Here is a 25,078-nt window from a genome sequence, read left to right as displayed (position 1 = left end):
GGTGTTCGTGCTTTGAGATCCATGTGGCTGAAACTGAGATTTATTGCCCATATTATAAGACTCTTCATAAGTATCTCATTCCTTTGGTGAATTGTATGAAAGTTGATGGACTTTTTTCCCGTTTCTTAAAATGTATTGGATAAAACAAAAATCACAAAACACATGACAAAGAAACAATACAAGAAAAATAACAAACAAAGGAGCTTAAGGATGTGCAATTCATGAAATCATTACATGAATCATTTTCCATCTTTTCCGTTATCATACATTTTTGCCCAATCGTATAACGGTTTCCAAGCTTCTTTACATTTCTCTATATTTCCTTCTCTCAGTTTAGTCGTTAAAAAAGTCCATTTCTGCCACTTCATATAACTTTTGTAAAAATTCTTCTTTCCATGGCACCTGCTGGGTTTTCCAGTGTCTAGCATATATTAGTCTAGCCACAGTTACTATATATAATAATAATTTTCTGGTTACTTTAGGAATGGAGTTCTTACATATATTTAACAGATATAATTCAGGTGTATGCGGTGTATTTATTTTCAATATTTTTTTTGCCCATACGTAAATCTGTGCTCAGTATTTTTTGGCCTTTTCACATTGCCACCAACAATGATATAAAGTTCCTTTTGTCTTATTACATTTCCAGCATTTGTTAGATGAGTTAGGGTAAATTTTTGCTAATTTCTCAGGCGTGAAGTACCAACGATATACCATCTTGTAGAGGTTTTCCTTAAGTGTAGCCAATTTAGTTAGTTTAAGATTTTCTTTCCAGATTTTCTCCCAATCCACTAATTCTATGTTATAACCAAAATCCTGCATCCACTTTACCCAACTTTCTTTAACTACTTCATCCTGCATTCTTACCTCTAACAACCAATTATAAATTTTTGAGATCAACTTTTGATCAGTACTTAAAATTAAAGCGTCAAATCCGTTAAATTTTTTTTTAACAAAGCTAATTCTTTGTCAGCTTTATATTTTGATCTAATTTGTAATTTAACCCACCAATCTAAGGTATTCCATCAAGTTGTAAATCACCTTTATCATCTATAGTTATCATTGTTTTCCCACTGTAAAAGATTCAGATGGATTGATGCTTCTACCGGGGATAACCATACAGGCGTGAATTTGTAGAATTGGGATTTTACTCCTATCCAAATTCTATAAATAGATTTTCTTATTTCATGTCTGAAAAATATACTGTTCTTTTGAGGGGGTTGATACCAAATATAGAAATGCCACCCCCTTTTAAGTCTGCCCCTTCCAGTATCAACAATCTCTTATTCTTTAATAAAAGCCAATCCTTAGCCCAAGTTAAAACACACGCCCTATAACATGTTTGCCAGTATGGCAATGCGAAACCCCCTCTTTGTTTACTGCCTGGTAATATCTTCAGTTTTATTTTGGATCTCTTATTTTGCCATATAAATTTACTTATTGCCTTATTCAGTTGTTGAAAGAAAACTGTTGGGATTACAATTGGAATCATTTGAAATAGAAACAAAACTCGGGGCAACACATTCATTTTAACTGTTGCAATCCTTCCTAAGAGAGAGATTTGTAAATCATTCTACCTTTCTAGATCTAATTTTATTTCCTTCATAACTTTATCAAAATTGTCATGTTTCAGGGTTTTCAATTCTGTTGTCAAATACCTAAATATTTTACTTTTTTTTCATATCCGAAACCCGACTTTTCTTCCAAATCACTAATTTGTTTTTGAGACATGTTTTTCTTGAGAAACTTAGTTTTTTGATAATTTATTTTGAGACCTGCTACATCACCATATCGTTCCGATCTCTTTTTTAACTTTCCAATTGAGTGCATGGGGTCTTCTAAAATGAATAGCAAATAATCTGCAAAAGCTAGTATTTTAAAGCTTTCACCTTTTCTCCTCGTGCCTCTAATCTCTTTGATCTTCTCATATGGTATTTATCAATGGTTAGTACTCCAGTACTAACACAAAAAGTAGGGGTGAGAGCGGACAACCTTGTCTGGTGCCTTGCTCAATAGGTATAGGTTCTGAAAGATTCCCATTGATATTTATTCTAGCCTTTTGAGTAGAGTAGATAGCCTTAACTAATTTGCCAAAAATTTGCCAAAATCCATATCTGATAGCACTTAGACATTTTAAAATAAAGTTCCAGTTCACGTTATCAAAAGCTTTCTCAGCATCTAACATAATACATGCCATTTGCTTTTCAGGATGTTCTCGATAGTATTCCAGTATGCTCAATATGTATTTTATATTCTGACTCATTTGCCGTTTCAGAATAAAACCAGTTTGATCGTGTACGACATCTGGTATAATTTTCTTCAATCTGTTTGTCAAAATGGTCGCAAAAAATTTATAATCTGTGTTCAGGAGTGAAATTGGTCTGAAATTTTGGATCTCTATTGGCTCTGACCCTTCTTTATGTAGTAAAGAAATTAAAGCTTCATTCCAAGAGTCTGGTACTTTATGTTTCTTTTATCACTTCTATCACTCTTTTATATGGCTCCAATAACATATCTTCAAAACATTTATAAAATTCAGCTGGTATACCATCTGGTCCCGGTGTTTTTCCACTTTTCTGGGTTCATATCCCATCTACAATTTCTTGCATTGTTATTGGTCCATCTAAGATTTTTTGTTACTCTCTTGAAATTTGTTTTATATTGGCATGTTTAATATACTCATCTTGCTGTGCTTCTGACTTCTCCTTTTTTATACAGTTTTTGGTAAAACTGTCTAATAACTCCTTCAATTTGTGTCCTTTGAGTAACTTCCTCTTGGTTTTCATTTTTAAAAGATCTTATTATTTTCCTTTCTCTTTCTTTTTTTAATTTGAATGCAAGCCATCTACTGCTTTTGTTTGCATTTTCAAAGAAATTTTGTTTCGTCAACTTCAGTTTTTTCTCTATTTCTTCATTCAACAATAAGTTTATCTGATGTTGGATATTTTTAACTTTCATTCTAACTTCCTTTGTGTCTTTCGCTTTTAATATTTTCTCCTGTTTACTTAGTTTTTCTATCAGTTGATTGTAAATTATTGTTCTTTCTCTCTTCCTTCTTGAGGAGTATCTTATCGCAATACCTCTAAAAAGGCTTTAAAAGCATCCCAAATTACTTGTATGGGCGTATCTTTTTCCAAATTATAATTAGAGAACATTTTTATTTCTTTTTTGGCCTCTTCTATAAATACTTCTTTCAAGATCTGCAGATTTAAAGACCATCGAGAGCTCTTTATCCTATTCTGAAATACAATTTGTATTGGATTATGGTCTGCAAACGTTCTTGGTAATATGCTTGCTTCTTCCAGTGACGGTGCTAATAATTTTTGAGATCCATGCCATATCAATCCTTGACCAAGGTTTATGAATATCCGAATAAAAGGAGAAATCTTTGGTTTGGGGATTTTTCATTTTCCATGCATCGATTAGATTCAACTCATCTGCCATTCTGGAAAAAGATCCAGGAAGTTGACTACGTGATTTTTTGGCATTCTTTTTTCCAAATTTCTTATCTTTTTCCAAGTCGAAGACAGCATTGTAGTCACCTACAATACAATAATTTTGGTAGTCAAGTTCAACAATTTTCTGGTGTAGAGTTTTGTAAAAAATTTTCCTGGTTCTTGTTTGGGGCATATATGTTCCCGAGCAACATTTCCCCCCCATCATAACCTGTTTCAATCAAGAGGATTCTACCAGAATCATCATTGTACAACAATTTTGCTTCTATCTGTTCTTTAACATATATCCCAACTCCTCTCTTCTTCTTCTGGTCCGCTGAGATGTAAAGCTGACCCAATCTTTTATTTTGAATTAATTTGATATCTTTTTTTTTTTAACATGAGTCTCTTGTAAGCATATTATGTCAAATTGTAATTTTTAAGTAGATGAAAGATCTTCCTTCTTTTTTGTGGTAGATTTAACCCATTAACATTTATAAAGGTGATTTGAAGACCTGCTTTCCTCATTATTTCATCAATATGTTACTATCTGTTATCCTTTCTTGTTCTTTCTGTGTTTGAGTCTCGTCCTCATTCTTTCTTTCTTCTTTTTCCTGATAAACTCTTCTCCACCTCTATTCAAATTTACTTCTGCTTCCTCGCCCTCTTCCATCTCAGATTCTTGACTTTCTGTTTCAACAAATTTGGCCCAGAACTCTTGCAGCTTTGTTAATGAAGTTATGTTAAATCTTTTGCTTTGATATGTAAAAAAAATGCCTTCTGGCACCAGCCATCTAAATTGAATCGCTTGTTCCACCAGCCAGGAGGCTAACTTCTTGTATGCACTTCTTTTCTGCCTTACAGTCCATGGTACGTCTTTCAATATTTTTATTTTATTGTCCTCCCATTTTAATTCTACTTCCCTAGCTGCTTTCAGGACTGCTTCGCAGGTAGAGACCTTCATAAATTTAACATGTATCTCTCTTGGCAGATTAAATTTTTTAGTGTACGAAGAGGAGACCCTTCTGGCCCAGTCTATTTCATGTCTTACACCTTTTATCAGTTCTTCCTCATCCAATATAAATACATCATTAATTTTCTTGTATAGATCTCCTCTCTCTTCAGGAATATTATGGAATCTTAAAGTATATGCAGCTTTATCCATTTCCATTTTGGCCATTCTCTCTTCTAGATCAAGACACTTAATTATATATTCCTGTAACGTATCAGCCAATACATTCCCTTTATCTTCTAATATCTCCACTTTGGCTGATAATTTCTGTGTTTGTTGATTGTTTGCTAAAAGCTGCTTCTGGAATTCCTCAACTTTATCATTCATCTTTCTCATTTCTTCCTTAAGTTTTATTTTAATTTCCTCTAAAGCCTCTTGATTTTGTTTAAAACCGGCCGTCATTATGTTTTGAAGTTTTTCTATAGCATCCTGGTTTATCATTGAAGTTACAGATTTACTCATTCCTGGTGAAGCCCCTTGACCTGTTTTTTTTTAATCTTTACATCCATTATTTATGTAAGCTATTGATTCCTACAGCCTTATTATCAATATTAATTATTCCCTCCCCTTCTTCTTCTTTTTTTTAAATTAGCATAGCAAAAATTCTGTATAGATGCATTCCTTTACTAAGCCCAATTATTACTTAAAAATCAACCCTTAATTACCATATTTTCGGACCATAAGACGCACTTCCCAAAAAAGTGGGGGGGGGAGTGCGTGCGTCTTATGGAGTGAATACTGAAAAAAAAGGAGATGAGGTGGGGGGAGGGGGCCTGCAGCCCCGGGAGACAAGCACCGGGATCGCTCCCTCTGCCCCCACCGCAAACCCAGACCCAGGCTCACCGGACCATAAACGCCCCACTGCAAACCCGGTCGCCGGCGGGACACGTGGCTGGCTCCCTCCGTGCGCCTGCGTGCCTGGCTCCCTCTGCGCGCCTGCGTGCCTGGCTCCCTCCACCCCACTGCAAACCCAGCGCTTTGTGCGTGCCTGCGCATACCTGCGTGCCTGGCTCTCTCCGCACGCCTGCGTGCCTGGCTCCCTCCGCCCCACCGCAAACCCAGCGCTTCGCGTGCACCTGCGTGCCTGGCTCCCTCCGCGGACCTGCGTGCCTGGCTCCCTCCACCCCACCGCAAACCCAGCGCTTTGCGCGTGCCTGGCTCCAGCTCGAAGGCTGCAATGGCGCCCGCACCCCCCAACGACTGTGCTGGGAGGCAGCGGAAGATGGCGGAAGATGAAGGTGCGTCTTATGGTCCGGTGCGTCCGAAAAATGCGGCAATTAATTCACCTTATTTCAAGAACTATTATCCAATCTGAACTATTATCCAATTTGAAGAAATTAACTTAAATCCATTAAATTCATCAGTACAGTTCACTTAATCAGTTATAATATATCTTAAACTCATACAAAATAATTATCATTAATTCAGTTTAAGTTCACTTCCATATAAAATATATCAGATCAAATCCAAGGCGATAAGATATAATATATAGTGTCTCACGTTGCTACCAGTCCACGCTGTCTCCGCTTTTACCCACTCTTCAAGAAAGAGGTGGCCGCACTATGCTAAAAACCACCTCTCCCTCCTTTCAGTAGTTAAAGTTGGCAGTTCTAGTCCTCCTTTCTTCTCTTGGCCCACCCTTCTACTTCCGTCTTCTTCCCAGTGGGCTTTGTAACACCGTTCAAAATTAGCCCCTCTGCGCCATTTTAACTGAACTTTAACCAAACCTTACAATAGAGAGCCAATAGGAAAGTTAAAGTAAAAACATTATTAAACTTCCAGACCTGCACGTCTCCTCTCCTCTCTCACTCTTCTCCGCTCTATCTCTCTCAGGGACTCAAATTCCAACCTCTTCTCCCTCAATTCCCATCCAACTCCTTGCGCTCTTCAACATTTCACTTACTTCCCGTCTTCTTCATTCGTCCTCGTCCACACTTTCAATTAGCCACCTCCGCTTCTCTCTTGCTTCGTTCTGCGTCGATTCCTCTCGAGCGCTATCTGGAACACTCCAGTAAGTCAGTTTGTTCTGTTTTCCCTTTCTCCGTTTTTATAGTTCATTGTAGTTGATTTTCCTCAGCATGTATCGATGGATGGAGCACTCTGGCGTTCTTTTAGCTCCTTAGTCCCGGTGACCCCGTTAGAACGCACAAGGTGTTTACAAGCCTCGGCACGGGCAAGGCAGAAATCAGGAATGGAAGCCTCCGCTCCCCCCCTGAATTTCTACCAATTCCCTTTGCTGTGGAGTGTCTAACAGACACTCTTTTAAAAACGGCGCAGTGAAGCGGAGGGCTTTACCAAGCGCTCTTCGCAAGCACCCCGATTTACAAGCTTTAGAGGGGGTCTTCCCAAGTTGATGGACTTTTGATGGAAGAATTAACTCATGATGGTTCAGGAGGTATTGTCTCTCAGGAACATTTTTATAATAGGAGTGTCTTTGATGACTATGAATTTCTGTCTGTCAAAGTTTGATTTCTCCCCAAATTTGTTGTTTCTTTTACTTGAATTCTGCATTGTTGCTGGTGAAGATCATGCAAAATTATTTGTTCGATCTGGACTAGGGATGGGCATGAACCAGGGAAATAGAAGTTCATTCTGGTTCATGGTTCGTGAGGTCACACAAACCATAACCCTCCCTGTTTACTGAATTGGTTAAGTTTGTGAGGTTTGGGAGGCAAGCAGAATGGAAGACAGGAGGGAGATCTTGCAAAAGCAATCTAAAGGGAATGTTCTCTTTAAATGACATTTGCAGGCTGGCACCACATGTGAGTGAAGTGCAAGTGGCAAGTTCACATGAAATGGTGAAGTTGATGCTTGAACTTCACTCACATGTGGTGCTCACTTGCAAAAGCCATTTAAAGGGAACATTTCATTTTAATAGCTTTTGCAAGTGTGGCGTCTGCTTGCAAAAACCATTTAAAGAACACTTGAAAGTTTGTGTGTGGAGGGAGCAAAAGGGATTGGTGAAATAGCTTGAAAGCCATTTCAGTGATCCACCCCCTTTCCCCCCACATGCCAACATGAACCCCACAAATCTCCCCAAAACCATGGGGAGGGTTGTGGGAGGGTCATGGATAGGGATGATGCGGACTCCCCTCCCGCTGTCCCTGCCCCTTGGGGCGGCCATGGCATGCGGGAGGGGGAGGGAGGAAAAGGGGGCGCTTGTGGCCTCAGAATAGGACCCGGGTGAACGTTGCCACACGCCACCACCTCCTCCATGGAGTCAGGCACCTTGTTGCTCTCTCTCTGGGATTGCCTGTCAGTTCTCCGTTTTTACTTCCTCCCCAGCCGTCAGCTTTTCTCCCCTTTTTCTCACACCTCTGTGCCTGCATATTCTTCCCTTCCCCATTCCCGGGTGAGCCCACCTGTCACCTGTTTCCCCAGGTCATTGGTAGCTCCTTTGTTGTGTCCTCCTTCCTCCCTCCCCCTTTTCCCAGTCCCGTTGCTGAGGCCATTCTGATGGGTGGGGTGCCTGCTGCACCAGTTGCGGTCTTCCCGGTGGCCTCAACAACATCCGGCTTTGGTTCTCTCTCTCCTTGGGCTTCCAGGCCGGCTCGGAATAGCATCGGCCCTGCCTCTGGCGGGCCGAGGTGCCGCCTGTTCCCATCTGGGCCCTCCAGCCCCGGCCAGCTCGCTCCCCCGCCGAGGCCCCAGGACACCCAATGCCAGGCACGGTGGTAGGTGGGCTCCGAGGTGATGTGGGTGAAGTCTTCGAGCAGTGGGCGGTGCCGTGGTCTTCTTCTGTGGGGGCAGGGGCTGGCGGAGTCCAGGTCTTCAGGGGGCTGGGAGGCAGCGGGATGCGGCGGCGCGAACAAATGGGCATGAACTTTTGATTCACAAACCATGAACTGGTGAGATTCGTGCCCATTCCCAGTCTGGACTTGTAATCAAATTGTAAAAAGCAAGTAATTGCCCGATTCTGTGTTCTGTTGTACAGCCTGCTGATAACAGTGCTCAGAGCATAGTGCTTCATATTAGTGTTTAAGACTTTTATATGAGCTTAATATCTTATCTGGGAGAACCGGGTTTGATTCCCCACTCCTCCACTTGCACCTGCTGGCATAGCCTTGGGTCAGCCATAGCTCTGGCAGAGGTTGTCCTTGAAAGGGCAGCTGCTTTGAGAGCCCTCTCCAGCCCCACCCACCTCACAGGGTGTCTGTTGTGGGGGAGGAAGGTAAAGGAGATTGTGAGCCGCTCTGAGACTCTTTGGAGTGGAGGGCGGGATATAAATCCAATATCTTCTTCTTCATCTTCTTAATAATAAAAGTAAAGATGCAATAGGACCAACTCTGTTTATGCAGGTATTTAGATGTTGGCCTTTTCCCCTGCCACATCTGCTTATGCAGGTATTTAGATATTGTCTCCTGCCCTAATTACACCATTGCTACAGTACACAAGTAGGTTGTTGTCTGGTGTAGCATTTCTGCCCCAGAATATATAGTGAGAAAACTTTGAGACACCTTGGGTGCCATGTACTTTATTCAAAAGTCCATGGAATGTATTCAGAGCCCCTGATATTTGTTTATTATTTATTTATTTAGCTTATTTACAGGACGCCTTTCTCAATGGGATGGATAGTGTGTTACAGAGTACAGAAAAAGTACAGAGTGCAAAAAAACACACAGGTAATTATATACTACAGAACATCCAATGAACAAGGCATACGACTAGGAATACAAAATTTAACACAAATGCAAGTAATGGTATAATCATATAGTACAAGACATCCAATGAACAATACAAATAGTAGCTCAGTGTTTACACCAAATGGGAGATGTAACAAGAGGATTCAGATGCTTTTTATTGGTAAGCAGAGCTTTCTAGTTCTTCTCTAGGGCTTGTAGAGGATATAGATCTTCTTCATGGTATCTGTGCATCACACTCATGGGAGAAGGCGCCAGCGCCGATCACGATCGGTAAACTTAAAAGCTGTGGATTTCCGCGGACGCGCCCCAGTGCACATGCTCACTGAGATGGGAGTGGACATCCCGCCAGTTCTCTTCTGACCGCCGCTTGGATCAGTCGATCATCGCTACGGTCGGTGAACTTTCCTTATTGCTTCAGGATTCTTAGGATTTCTAAGGACTTTTTCTTCTTTATATATTCCTTGTTGCTATTTATTTATTTTACTTCCAAGTTTGTTTCGTCTCGGGGGCGTGAAGGAGCAAAAAGAACTTTCCTGCCTTTTTCGTTCCACCCCCCCTCCCTTTCCTTCCCTCTTTCCAGACTTTCCGCATGGAAAAGCGGGGATTTTTCAAGAGGTGTGCAAAGTGCGGCATTAAGATCGCCCCACCAGACGGCCACGCACTGTGTCTGCTTTGCCTGGGAGAGTCTCATAAAACTGACTCATGCTCGCATTGTGCGAATTTTTCAAAGCAAACTAAGAAAAATAGAGCGGTGCGTCTGGCAGCGGCCCTGATGGAACAGGCATTGTCTCCACGAAAGGTGTCTGCTTCGGCGGAGCGAGCCGACAAACCATCGACATTGGAGTTGGTCGATACCGACAGGTCCCTTTCCGACGCCAATCGCCCCATCAAAAGAGCGGGCTCGGCTTCTAAGTCGGAGTCCTCCGCGCCTGCAAAGAGGCCAAGGGAGGATAAGGCAGCTTCTTTGGAAGCCAAGAAGAGGAAGAAGACGGATAAGCTGAAGCACAGCAAACCCGTTTCTCTGTCCTCCCCGACATTGCCATCGAATCCGATGGCACCGATAATCCGACCATTGAAGATTTTTGCCTCACCGGGTCATCGGCTAAGCCCTCCGATGCTAGCTTCAATGTCCATCCAGATCGCTATCTCCTCCGATTCCGATCCTAACCTGGACTTGACGCAGCGCTCCCCCGCTGAGGACAGCCCTCCTGAGCTGCTCCTCTCTGTGGCTGAATCTCCTCGACCTCGAAGTCCTCTCCACGACCGATCCCGAAGTCGCACCGACGTTGATCCCGGTCTCCTCTGCATTGAGGTGGATCCCCGGAGCCGAGGAGAGATAGATCCCCACACAGCCGCTTGCCTAGATGGGTGCCAAGGGACAACTCTCCATCTCGTCGTATGCCACCACCGTTGCCTTGGGATCAGCGCCAATGGCAATACTTATATGGGTCATACCCGATGCCTTGTTTTTCCCTGGTTCCCGCCGCGACAGATGGAATGGGACCAGTATTCTGAGGCTTCATGTCATTCCCAGACATCATACTGACCACCGAAGCGAGTTCCATCTGCTTCTGTGTCCAAACCACCCGGTGTCGATCTTTCTTGACAGTGGACTGACTCTTCGCGTCATCTCGCTTCTGTACAGGTCACAGTGACAGACCCGGTTTCGGATCCTACACCAATCCTTTCCGAGCACTTGGAATCTCCCGGAAGTTCTCCAAGATCCGTAGAGGGATCAATCCCAGAAGAACATGAGGCTTCATCGTCACCTGAGGAGCCGTCACCCTCTCACAAGGTTGCTGAGGAACAACCTATATCTCCGTCTGAGGACCTTAAATCTTATGATGACCTCATTTGGCGCATGGCACTGTCCTTATCACTCTCCACGGTCCAACCACAGCCTGTAATCACAGATAATGTCTTTGATATTGTTCAAAGGGACACATCCACTGCCATAGCCTTGCCATTAACTACAGTTATGTTACATAAAGCTAAATCCTCGTGGGAAAAACCTGCATCCACACCCATCTCATCACGCAGGCTGGACCACATGTATAGGATACAGGAATCTACTGCTGACTTCCTCTTCAATCACCCCAAGCCTAACTCTGTGGTAGTGGCTTCACCATCAAAGGCGAGAAAAACGCATTCTGTGCCCCCTGATAAGGAAGGGAAGAAGTTAGACAATCTTGGAAGGCGTCTTTACTCTGCGGGCTCGCTAGTGGTGAAGGTCGCAAATTATTTGGCATGTATGGGGCGATATCAATACGCTCTGTGGTATCCACTCTCTACCATTCTGCCCACTCTCCCGGAGCAGAGCAGGACCATGATCAAGAAAATCCAAAAGGAGGGTATGATTTTAACCAAGCAGCAACTAAACTCTGCTAAGCATTCAGGAGATATAGCAGCTAAGACACTAACCGCGGCCAGTATCTTAAGAAGGCATTCTTGGTTTAGATCCACCACATTGCAACCTGATACACAAGCCTACATAGAGGATTTGCTTTTTGATAGGAATGGGCTATTCAGTGCTAATACTGACTCTGTATTGCAAGAGATGGATAAAAGCATCCAGACCTCCGGGAACCTTGGAGTTCCCACCTCATCCCATCCTCAGAACAAACGTCCCTGGCCTAGACCATGGAGCAAGAAACCATTCTCTAAACCACCAATGGAGCAACTGTGGAGGCCTAAGACTGGAACATCTTTCTCTAAGCCTCCTTACACTCCCAAGTCCAAATACTCTCCTACTTCCTCCCAGTCCTCGCGTCAGAAGGGGAACAGACAACCTAAACAGGGACTTTGACTGCCTTTTTCTTTCGACTTCTCCCCTTCATTCTTCTGCGGACCATACCCGTCTTTTCCCTTTTTTCCAGGCATGGTCCAGAATAACTATAGATCAGTGGGTCCTATCCATAATCCGGCTGGGTTATATGATAAAATTTCATCAAGATCCTCCAGTTCCAACTTTCGTCTCCACCAACCCCTCTCACACACTATGGGAAGAGGTTCAATCACTCCTTCACAAACATGCCATAGAACCAGTTCTAGCAAACCAAAGAGGACTCGGTTTTTATTCACATTATTTCATGGTCTCAAAGAGAGACAGAGGCCTTCGACCAATCATGGACCTTCGAACTCTAAACCGGTTCATCACCTACCACGAATTCAGGATGACCTCCTTAGCCAGCATCCTTCCCCTCCTCAATCGAGGAGATTGGATGGCCAGTCTGGATCTACAAGACGCATACTTCCACATCAGCATACACCCATATCACAGGAAGTATCTCAGATTTACCATCAGGACTGCCCACTACCAGTATCGGGCCTTGCCCTTTGGCCTCTCTACTGCCCCAAGGGTCTTTACAAAGACAATGGTTGTCATAGCAGCCCATCTGAGGCTGCATATTCCCATACATAGATGATTGGCTTCTGGTCGCGGAGTCAGAATCTCCTAGTACAACACATCACCACCACTCTCGCTCTACTACAGCAGTTGGGCTTGCAGGTCAACAACAAGAAGTCTTGTCTTCTACCTTCTCAGAAGGTGCAGTTTATAGGAGCAGTTATAGATACCCTGTCCTGCAAGTCTTTTCTCCCAAGGAATCGAGCGGACGACATTGTGACCCTTGTACAGGTCTTTTTTCACAACTCCACAGTTACGGCTCTTCAAATTCAGTGCCTCCTGGGCCTGATGGCTGCAACCACGTCAGTTCTAGTGTTTGCCAGATTTCACATGAGGATCCTGCAGCTGTGGTTCCTCAGGCATTTCAAATGCAATGTGGACCTTCCCTCTCGCAGGATGTCCCTCCCTCAGGCAGTATTGTCCTCCCTAAATTGGTGGCGACAGAGGCATCACCTGCTGGCAGGAGCTCCCTTCCACAAGCCAACCCCAACGTTGATGATAACTTCTGATGCGTCCCTTTGGGGCTGGGGGGCACGTATGAACGGTCTCTGTGTGGGAAACAAGTGGCCCGAAGACCATGTGCAGCATCACATAAACTTTCTGGAGCTACTGGTGATCCACCATGCCAGTCTCTCCTTTCAGCCGTTACTCTTGAACAAAACAGTGGCCATCTTGACGGACAACACCACTGCAATGTCCTACATAAACAGGCAGGGGACACAGTTTCCCACAAGCTTTGTTTTCTAACCCTGCGTATTTGGGAGATTCGCAGAGAGATGGGCATGTCACTGATCGCAACTCATCTTCCAGGGGACCAGAATTCTTGTGCGGATTTTCTCAGTCGTGGGGAGCCTCCCTCCACGAATGGGAGCTCAGTTGGGATTTTCTGTGGCCCATCTTACTGGAATGAGGAACACCAGAGGTGAATGTGTTTGCCACCCGCAGCAACAAGAAGTGCAAGCTCTTCTGTTGCAGGGAGGGGGAATGGATCCTCAATCTCTGGGGGACGGCCTTCTGTTCGCTTGGCAAGGACAGCATGCGTACCTATTCCCTCCCATTCTATTAATTACCAGAGTAGTGCAAAAGATATCCAGAGAGCATCCGAGAGGGATCCTCGTCACCCCTTGGTGGCCCAGACAACATTGGTTCTCCCCTCTCCTTCGTCTATCCAAGGGACTCTTCCATCAGTTTCCTGTGTCTCCGAATCTCCTCCTATCTCTCCAGGGCCTAGTGGTGCACCACGATGTCCCTCATTTGAAGCTAACGGCATGGAAGTTGGTGTAAACCAATTATCGGTGAGAGCTCAATATTTCCTCCTAAATAGCAGGAAGCCATCCACCCGTAAATCTTACGCCTATAAATTGGCGCAGTTTGTGAAATTCGCTTCGGCCTCTTCTGTTGACCCGAGGGTGGCGAGTCTTCCTTCAATCTTTGATTTTCTGCTTGCTCTCCTAGACAAGGAGCTATCGGTGTCTTCGATACGAGTGTACTTGGCTGCCATTTCGGCCAACCATGCCCGGATTGATGGCCATTCAGCTTTCACGCATCCCAGCACAAAGAGTTTTCTCCATGGTCTTGTTAGACTGTATCCTTCCACTAAGCACCCCACTCCAGCCTGGGACCTGCCTGGAGTTCTTCATGCACTCTCCAGAAAACCTTTCGATCCAATGGCGACCTGTTCTCCCCAGTTGCTGGCTTCGAAGACAGACTTCTTGGTAGCAATTACCTCTGCAAGACGGGTGGGTGAACTTGCAACACTGAGATGTGACACCCCGTACTTATATTTCATTGAGGAGGGAGTCTTGTTGCGACTGGATGTCACCTTCCTTCCCAAGGTGGTCTTTTCCTTTCATCTGAGTGCGGGGATCTACTTGCTGGTTTATTTTCCTAATCCAGCTATGGAGGCAGAACGCAGACTACATGCCTTGGATGTTAAACGGGCACTTTCGTTTTACTTACATCCCTCTCGAAAGGACCCTAGACTCTTTGTTTCTTATGCCCCCGCTTCCCTGGGCCAAAGGATTTCATCTCAGAGACTGTCCAAGTGGATCACTGAGACTATAAAACTTTGTTACCTGTTGAACAAGAGGCCTCTTCCAGGGCCTATACGAGCTCACTCCACAAGAGCCATGGTCACTTCTGCGGCTTTGATGAAGGGAGTTCCGCTTTGGGACATCTGCAAAGCCGCCACCTCGTCCTCTCCGCATACCTTCATAAAGCACTATGCGCTGGACCTTCATCTGCATCAGGGTTCATCGGTGGGCTGTGCTGTTCTTCAGTCTCTTCCCTGCTGATGGACCATTGCACCTTCCTCCAGGTAGGCTTCTAGCTTGCTAATCTCCCATGAGTGTGATGCACAGAGACCATGAAGAAGATAAACAGGTTTCCTACCTGTAACTGATGATCTTCAAGTGGTCATCTGTGCAGTCACATTACCCGACCTCTTTCCCCTCTGCTGCAGGTCCATTGTTGGGATCATGCAGCAGTCAGAAGGAACTGGTGGGATGTCCGCTCCCATCTCAGTGAGCATGCGCAGTGGGGCTTCTGGGCATGCGCACTGGGGCACATCCGCGGAAATCCGCAGCTTTTAAGTTTACCGATTGTGATCGGCACTGGCGCCTTCTCCCATTAGTGTGACTGCACAGATGACCACTCGAAGATCATCAGTTACAGGTAGGAAACCTGTTTTTCTAGGAGGTGGCATGTCACTCAGGGATTTTCTTTGAGCATCTGGTGTACTCTTATCATCAGTTTTGATTAATGCTTCCTGTTAACACAGGAAATATAATACTTTTTGGACTATAAACAGGGCATGCCAAACGCTAGGAAACTGGATATAGGCTGTGCGGCTTTCGTGGATTATTTTGCAGATAAAGTCTTGTCGCTCCGCTGTGGCCTCCCACCCACAGTCGATACAATAATGGAACTGGAAGCTCCTTGCCCGTCTTCAGGTCCAGTTTCGGACCATTTCAGCCTGCTCTCCCAGGATGAAGTTGACAAGACCCTGGCTGCTGTGAAACCCACCACTTACCCCCTTTATCCTTGTCTGTCATCGCTGGTTAAAGCCTGCAGTGTCGGCATACGAACTCCCCTGAGGGAGATCATCAACTTGTCCCTTTCAACAGGGGCATTCCCAGGGGCCTTGAAGGAGGCAGTGGTCTGTTCTCTCCTGAAGAAACCATCTTTGGACCCTATGGTTCTAGCAAACTACTGCCCAGTTTCAAACTTGCAGTTCTTGGGCAAGGTAGTGGAGAGGGTGGTGGCAACACAGCTTCAGGCTTTCTTGGAGGATGCTGTTGTCCTGGATCCCTTCCAGTCTGGCTTCCGCCCTGCACATGGGATGGAGATGGTGTTGGTCGCCTTGGTGGATGATGCTGGAAGGCATCTGGATCGAGGCGGTTTGGTGCTGCTGATCCTTCTTGATCTGTCAGCAGCGTTCTATACAGTCGACCATGAAATGTTGGCCCACTGCCTCACCAATGCAGGAATTCGTGGACCAGCCCTACAATGGCTGGTCTCCTTTCTCCAAGTTTGGGGACAGAGTGGCGCTTGGGGATGAACTATCCCAGCGACACCCATTGCAATGTGGTATGCCACAGGGAGCAACTCTTTCCCCAATGTTATTCAATATCTTGCAATGTGGTGTGCCGCAGGGAGCAATTCTCTCCCCAGTGTTATTCAACATCTACATGTACTCTCTTGCCCAGACCATCTGGAGATATGAGCTGGGGTGTCATCAATATGCAGATGACACCCAGCTCTATCTGCTGATGGATGGCCACTCAGATTCGGCCCCAGAGGAATTGGGTAGGGCATTGCAAGCTGTGGCTGGTTGGTTGCAACAGAGCCGGCTGAAATTGAATCCATCGGAGATGGAGGTGCTGTGTCTAGGTTACAGGGGGCTGGGATCGGAGATCAGGCTCCCATCCTTTGATGGGGCTCCACTGATGCCCACTTGGAGGGTGAAGAGCTTGGGGATATTTCTAGATTCCTCTCTAACTATGGAGGCCCAGGTTACCACCACTGCCAGATTGGCTTTTTTCCATCTGATGCGGGTCAGACAGTTGGCTCCTTACCTCAACCCCCATGACCTGGCCACAGTGACCCATGTGATGGTCACTTCCAGGCTAGATTATTGTAACTCTCTCTACTTGGGGCTGCCCTTGACCCTCCTCCAGAAACTCCAGCTGGTGCAGAAACACCACTGCATGGATGTTGACTTTGTCTCCTGTATGGGCATGGATTCATACTGTGCTGCATGAACTGCACTGGCTACTCATTGAGTTCTGGATCCGGTTCAAGGTGTTGGTACTTACCTTTAGAGCCCTACATGGCCAGGGGCCAGCATACCTTCGGGACCGCCTCTCCCTATATGAGCCCCGTAGGTCGTTATGATCACAAACCAACAACTTTTGGTAATACCTGGCCCTAGAGACGTCCATCTGGCCTCGATGAGGGCCAGAGCCTTTTCAGCCTTGACCCCTGCCTGGTGGAATGAGCTCCCTCTGGAGATCCGGGCCCTGCAGGATCTGCTCCAATTCCACAGGGCCTGCAAAACAGAGCTCTTTCTCCAGGCTTTCAGCTGAGGCAGTGGGCGTCACTTGTTACCGGCCTCCTCCCCTCATTCCATCCCAGCGCTACAAGTTCTGCTGGACCTGGAGAATTGGCCATGTCTGTGAGGCAGAATCTGCCATCTTAGTCTTCGCAATTTTAGATTTTATATATTTTAAATTGGTCTTTTATTGTTTTTATTGTTGATTGTTTTTATGATATAACCCAACCTGATCCTGTTCTACGAGAAGGGTGGGCTAAAAATCGAATAAAATAAATAAATAAATAAATAAATAAATGTATAGACTGCAGTCAGTACACATTGAGCAAGCAGCACTGTGAGCATAAGTGGCCTTATGCTGCAACAATGTAATTTTTTACCAGAAGTAATACTTCAGGTTACTTTAGGTTAGTATAGTACAATGGTCCCCAACCTTTTTGGCACCAGGGGCTGGTTTTGTGGAAGACAATTTTTCCACAGACTGGGGGTGGGGCGCGATGGTTTCGGGAAGATATAATTGTGCACTTATATCTATTAGTTTGGTTTGGTGGTTAAGTGTGCAGACTCTTATCTGGAAGAACCGGGTTTGATTTCCCACTCCTCTACTTGCAACTGCTGGAATAGCCTTGGGCCAGCCATAGCTCTCACAGAGATGTCCTTGAAAGGGCAGCTTCTGGAGAGAGCTCTGTAAGCCCTACCCACCTCACAGGTTGCCTGTTGTGGGGGAGGAAGGTAAAGGAGATGGTGATCTGCTCTGAGACTCTGAAATTCAGAGTGGAGGACAGGATATGAATCCAATGTCATCTCCTTCATCTTATTATTATTATTACTACATTGTAATATATAATGAAATAATTATACTACACATGGCCCAGTTGCTAACCGGGGGTTGGGGACCCCTGGTATGGTACCTTACCACTTACCTGTTAAAGACAGAAACCAAGGCTTTAAAGCCTGTAATACTGTTGTGCAGGGTTTTTTTAAAAGCAGGGATGCAGTCCCGGCTGGCTTGGTGTCAGGGTGTGTGGCCTAGTATGCAAATGAGTTCCTGCTGGGCTTTTTCTGCAAAAAAGCCCCGTGTGAACCAATGGTGATGTCAGGAGGTATGGCCTAATATGCAAATATGTTCCTGCTGGACTTTTTTAAAATTAAAAAGCCCTGTGTGAAACAATGGTGATGTCAGGGGGTGTGGCCTTATATGCAAATGAGTTCCTGCTGTTGTGGTTTCATAACAATGGCTGCTGAAGCATTCATTTGTTAAAGCTATATGTGCTACTTATATGATATTGGTTTGGTTTTTTTTTAGCACCATGTATTTCTTTAAGATTTCAGACTTGTCTGCAAACTTGGAGCATTGTTCAGGCTTATGTTTAGGGGTTTTTATAGAAAGATCTGTCTCGGCTGTCCATGACTCTACTGTCTGCGTTTAAGTATTCATGTTGAGAATTAAATATACTATTATTGGGGCTGGTGCTAATTAACACATAGGTGATGAGTCTAGAATAATAGGTTAATGGTCAAATGACCCAGAAGAATAGAATTTAAGGGGGGATTTGAGACTGCTGCAGTCTTTGCATTCTCAGAAGCCTTAGTCTATACCCCAATTACCAGTTCTATATTGAATTTGATTGGGAATGCTAACCTGGTTATAAATTGTCATCTTAAAAGATTTTTCTTATGTTTGCTTCTCAGTATGAATTCAAGTGTCTCCCCCACCCCCCAAAATGCTGTTTAGTGGACTAGTGGAAGCTGGTTTAATTTGGGGTGCTGAGTTTCTCCTTATGTGAGACTTTCAAAGAAGATCTTTCAACCAGTGTTTCCTTAAAATCAGCTATTGATTTCCATATTCTGTAGGTGAGAAAATTTGTTTAGATATTAGAATGATACACATAGATGAATATATACATAAGGAGAAATGGGGGCTATTGTAATTGTTAAATGACATGCATTTTTAAAATGTTAGTTTAAAGCTATGTGTAATGTCCTTTTTAACCCTGAGATTTTCTGCTGTGGAGCCATGCATACCAAAAAGACCTGCTCAGTGTTATGAATAATCAAGAAGGTACCTGGCCTGGTAAATGGCTACTCTGGAACATTAAAATGCCGATCATGGATTAATGCTTAGAAAGTGAAGACCATTATAGTTCAAATACAGCAGGCCATGGGATTTAGTATTGCAAGTGCAACAGCATTCCAGTAAAGAAAGAAGAGAGGTCACTTTGCTTTAACTAAAAAAGATCCTATAAATGTCTTCAGTCTGATATCTGTACAAATTTAAAATAATTACTATTAATAGTTTTAATCTCAGTTTTCTTCCATCATGAATTGTGGTGCCTGATTAACTGAAATCTAACATGCTGGCTGTCCATTTGTTTTCAGGCACAATGAAAAGTTCTGGTTCTTGTCTTTGAAGTCTTAAACATTTGGGGCCATAGTACTTGAAAGGCCATCTCCTTCCATATTGTCTAGTTCACTAGTTACAGTCTGCTTAACAAGCCCTGCTGTCTGTGCCCAGCCAAAGGTGAGGCAGGTAGCAACCAGAGACAGGACTTTTTTAGTGGTGGTATCTCATCTACAGAATACTGTCCCCCTTGAAACTTGCCTGGTATCTAATTAATGTTTTCTAAGTGCCAAGACAAAATGTTTCTATTTATACAGGCTTTTAATTAAGGTAGCAATCTTTTAACACCATCCCTATAGTGTGTTTTATTCTGAAAACTGTTATTTGTTTTAATCTGCCCAGTGATCTGGGTTTTTATGGTCAAGCTGGGTTTTTATGGTGGACTTTTAATTAACAACTTTTAGAGTTTTATTATACTTTATTTTGTAAGCTGCCACAGGTAGGCTTCCTGGAGAAGTGGCATAATTTTTTTCTAAATAAATAAATACTGTCTCTTGCAAGGTTGTCTGAGAAAATTTCTGCTTTCCTATGTATGAAGATTCATATAGCATTATCTAACTGCTGTAAGAGACTCATTTCTTTTGAAATGAGTTTATGGGCCGGAATTTCATTGTCATTTCATTGCCTGTCCACATATTTCATTTTGTTGCTAATTTGTGTCAGACCAAAGAACTGAAGAAAAATTGGTTCTGTTTGATAGCATGTGGGTGGGCACCAGAAGGAACTTCATAGAAACCAATTAGAAATATTTTTGTATGAAATATCTTCACACAATGGACAGACACACTGATTTTTGGCTTGATAGCAAATAGCTTGAAAGCTAGTTTTCAGAGCAAGTGTATTAATAGGAACATGAAATGGATTTAAGCTTGCCTTGCCAGAAGCTGAAAGCAGCAGATGGAGATAGTACGCAGAACATGCCAAAATTGCCCTCTGCACACATTCATTTGGGACTTGCCCCTGACAAATACAGTGTACTGGATGGTGTTTTGTTGGCAATCCATGCGGCAGGTTTTACGTAATCAGATTTACACTGGAAAACAGATTTCTTTAGTAATTATCCAAGCATCCATGTTATTTCAGCTAACAAGGAACAGTCATGTTTTCTGTATGGATTCTATGCTTTTGGGCTTTGTGCTGCACAGAATATTGATTCAGAAATTTCTAAAACTAGCTTTAGGTGCAAAATCCCTTCAGAGGCACGGCTGCGATTGTGCATGCCTGAGGGAAAATTGCAGCTTCCTGCTCTGTAAGTTGTTACCTGTTGCTGTTGTCATCACCACTCACATCATCAAGGGACTTACAGATAGTCCTCACCCAGCTAATGTGGAAGTCCTTGAAACCTCCGAGATGCTAGATGTGTTCTGCATCTGGACAGTGCTTAGTATTGTCTTAACTGAACCTGAATCAACATTTATTGATTTTATCTGCAATTATTTATTGTATATTTTAATCTGTTTTAGGCCAAAGAGAATATTAGGCTGGTCTGCAAAAAAAGCTAAACAACTTGTTTGGGAAGGTTGGATGGGACTGTTTCTGAGCAGCTGCTTCTTTTGCAAGGATGGTAGTTAATTGTGGGCACAGTTTGCTTACACAGTTGCCTCAACAAATTTAATAGAAAATAAAAAAGTGGTACTTCAGTGTCAGTGCATCTTTCCCTTAACTGACTCCATCTACTATCAACCTTATTAGTAAATAAAGTTTCAAGACATACAATCCTGCTGTATTTGGTGGTGGGGCCTGCGGTAAGATCTTTTCTATATATAGTTTTAGCCATCTGAGTGTACTTTGAAACTTTTTTTTCACTTCAGTTTGTAGAAGCTTCACTACAGAAGCTTCACTTTGCTCCATAACAGACTAAAGTATGCCCATTCCTTTTTCTTCTTTCCAGACCATGAACATACACAGATATAGGTGTATTCTGTGCAGGGCTGGCCCTAGGCTGTCTGGCACCCTAGGCAAGGCCAACTTTTGGCGCCTCCCCCTGCACTGATAACATCACCGAGTCATGTGGCACCCAGTTCAGTGCACCCAGAAGGCCAGTGCCCTTGGCAATTACCTACTTTGTCTAGTGGCAGGTCTGGCCCTGATTCTGTGATTTCATTAACGAAGTCCTTCATATTCAGGTACTATTCCCTTTGCATTATCCTTACATAATTATGGGTATCCCTTTGAAACCAACAAAACAAACTAAAATGAAAATCACAGCCAGTATGAAAATCTTGTGCTTATAGATACCTGAATACTTGATCTACTGATCTGTGTCCTTCCTTTTCAGCACTGGCTTGAGCCCAACAAGTCTATCTGCAAGCAAATGAAATGTAAGTGTTAAGCCCACTTCATAACTTGGTGATATGATTTTAAAATGGCATGGGTTTGTTTGTATAGCATGTCTGCATCCCCTTCTCCACTTTAAAGATGGGGTGCATATACCTTTTTCTGTTACACTTTCCCTTTTAAAAAAGTTTTAATTAAGTACTTTTTTTAAAAAAGAAAAGGGAAAAAGATCAAAATTCAGCAAATAAGTAGCATAAAAAGGAAAAAAGCTATACAAAGAGATAAAAATATAACAACAGTAGTAGCAGATCTACACATAACTTTCTGTAAAAAGTTTCCGTAGATCTAAAAATAAATCCATATACAACTGTAGTTGATATGCCATCTGTTCAAATATTGATAGAGTTCTAAGGTCCTCAATTCAATGATTTACCAGAGGTGAACATTTATCTCTCCAGTGTTGAAATATGACTCTTTTAGCTCTCTTTTAGAGAGCCAGTTTGGTGTAGTGGTTAAGTGTGCGGACTCTTATCTGGGAGAACTGGGTCTGATTCCCTACTCCTCCACTTACAGCTGCTGGAATGACCTTGAGTTAGCCATAGCTATCGCAGGAGTTGTCCTTGAAAGGGTAGCTGCTGTGAGAGCCCTCTCAGTCCCATCCACCTCACAGGGTGTCTGTTATGGGGGGAGAAGATATAGGAGATTGTAAGCTGCTCTGAGTCTCTGATTCAGAGAGAAGGATGGGGTATAAATCTGCAGTCTTCTTTGGGCATGGAGGGCAGGGCTTTTCTTGAGCAGGAACTCACAGGAACACAGTTCCGGCTGGCTTGGCATCAGGAGTTGTGGCCTAATATGCAAATGAGTTCCTGCTGGGCTTTTTCTACAAAGAAAACCTGGTTGATTTTCATTAACCATTGGTTAGCCGCCAAGAGACAGGCTTTTAAACTAGAGTTTAAATGTAAATAAGCATCCTCAAAAAACAGTGAATCATTCTAATACAAAACTGATCTTAGTAATAACTTCTTCCCAGAAAAAAAAATGTTTGAATATACCCAAAGAATATGTTTAAGGGATTGACAGAGAGGAGGCTGTCCTGCTCTTGAAGAGGAAAACAGCTAATCAGCTGATCCTATGGGAGTGCTGCTCTAGCATCCCAGCACTTTTCAGAAGAGGATGGAAATGTTGGAGTGGAGCACTGTAGGAGAGTACAGTGAGAGTCCAAATCTGCCAAGAGAGCAATGATTGCTTAAGTCTGGTTCAGAAAAGGAGCAAATAGAGTGAAGGGTAGTGGCTAGTCAGGAAGAGCATGTGCTGGAAAACATTAAAGAAAATTCAAGCTACTCTCTGAAGCCATAATTAGCTTATGGTCATCCAAGGTTTGATTCCCTACTTCTCCACATGCAGCTGCTAGGTGATCTTAGATCAGTCACAGTTCTCTCAGAGCTGTTCTCTCAAGAGCAGTTCTCTCAGAGCTCTCTCAGTCCCACCTACCTCACAGGGTATCTGTTGTGGGGAGAGGAAGGGAAGGAGATTGTAAGTGAGACTCCAAGTGAAGGGTGGGACATAAATCTAATCTTTCTCTTATTTTCTTCTTCTCTGCTTGCTCAAGTCGGGCTCAGAAAAAGAGCAGACAGTAAAGGGTAGTGGCTAGTCAGTAAAAGCCTGCTTGTGCCAAAAAAACCTTAAAGAAAATCAAACTGCTCTCTGAAGCCATAACTAGTTTAAATATATGTGCCTCAGCCAGTTTATCATTTGACTACCTGGAAAACTGTGCTGCTGACCTGTTCTTTGTAACCAACCTGTAAATTTTAAAAATCTCCTGTTTATATAAAAACCCTGCCTCAGTGATCTCTGTGTTCTACTTGCTCACCACAAAGCTTATTTTGGCCCTGACCTGGATAGATTAGGGAAGCCTGATCTTGTCAGATCTCAGAAGCTAAGCAGGGCTGACTTTGGCTAGTATTTGGATGGAAGACCTCCTTGGAATACCAGAGCTGGAAGGTGGGGACAGGCTTTATTCGAACACCTCTCTGAATATTCTCCATGCCCTAGTAGGGGTCAGTCACCAGAGATCATCATATGCAAACACATATACTCACATGCAGACACAAACACACACACTTTCATGCACATAAAATACACCCCCCCACAAAAAACCTGACTTCATGGCAGCAAATCCATTCCTATACACTTGCTACTTTAAGAACACCTGGCAATAGAGGGAAGGTTTAGTTTAAAAGAAATCATAAATCATGTTTCCTAAAAATCATAGGAGGCTGTGTCAGTTCCCTCGGTTGGTAGAAAAAGCCTGTCACAGATGCATCCTGTGAGTTCCAATGCCAGCATTTGGACATTTTATTTATTCCTTTACTAAAGAGTGACTGTGGTATCCAGTATATCCTAAACATAATTTGTTGCTGAATAGTTGCAAGTTAGATCCATAGAGTGAGAGATATATACTTTTAGGCCATATCCCATTGTTTTGACAAAACAGTGTGATCAAGCTTCTTAGTCCATTCATTCCTGAGACTCTGCATATCATATTTATTAAATGACATCAAATATTTATAGACAAATATTGTAGGTTTTATTTTCTGCATTGATTTGATTAGAGTTTCCAGGTGATAAGGGGATTCTGAAACACCCATGCCACAGGGACATATTTAGATACCAATAGATGTTCCAGTTGTAAATATTGTCATTCAACAGAAGGTGACAAGCTCAGCTGAGAAAATGGCAAAGCTCATCATCTTGGTCTATCAATGGATCCAATGTAAAAATGCCCCTATCAATTCAATAAAAAAGATTTCTTCCCAATTTTTAGGACTGGACTGACCCCTCGTGTTTATTAGCATGTGAAAATGATTCAAATTGATATTGTGATACTATGCACTATTGTTCTCTAGCTGCAGAAACTGAAGTAGGAATGGGATCCATTCTAGCATAAGTAGACCTTTATGCATTCCACTTAGAGAGGGGTGCCAGACAAGAAGCTTCAAAAAGAGCTCAAGATTGACAGTCCAGCTGCCATGAGTAATCTCAATAATCAGTAAAAGTTAAGTACTAAGATCAGGGAAACCAAATCATGGAAGTTACATCCTCTTTGAAGAAATCCAAGGTGGTAAGGAACTCCACATATATTTCTAAAACAAAATATTAATTTCTATGAATATATCTGCAAGATATATAGAAAGGAATTGCATGTAAAATATAAATGATCCTGGGTATAGCATTCATTTTGATTGTATTTACTTTGCTCCATAAAGAAAAGTTGTACATCTGTTCAAGCTTCTTGACAAAGCACACAAATGGGTTGAATGTAATTACTTTTAGTTGTCATGAAGTGTCTTGAA

At 43.2% G+C, this 25,078-nt stretch overlaps 1 protein-coding gene across 2 annotated transcripts in view; it reads left to right on the top strand.

Annotated features, from left to right (window-relative positions):
• FRMD3 (FERM domain containing 3) overlaps nt 1–25,078 on the top strand; it is a 208,801-nt gene that overhangs the window by 82,756 nt on the left and 100,967 nt on the right. For both annotated transcript variants that reach the window (XM_060235396.1, XM_060235398.1), the window contains one exon: nt 21,727–21,769. In XM_060235396.1, coding sequence (XP_060091379.1) covers nt 21,727–21,769 — 43 coding nt within the window. The remainder of the gene's footprint in view (nt 1–21,726; nt 21,770–25,078) is intronic.

The sequence above is a fragment of the Heteronotia binoei genome, chromosome 4 (assembly GCF_032191835.1).
Source record: "Heteronotia binoei isolate CCM8104 ecotype False Entrance Well chromosome 4, APGP_CSIRO_Hbin_v1, whole genome shotgun sequence".
In the NCBI taxonomy this organism is placed as follows: domain Eukaryota; kingdom Metazoa; phylum Chordata; class Lepidosauria; order Squamata; family Gekkonidae; genus Heteronotia; species Heteronotia binoei.
The sequence above is the reverse complement of the archived record's forward strand: the minus strand, read 5'-3'. Positions and strand labels throughout refer to the sequence as shown.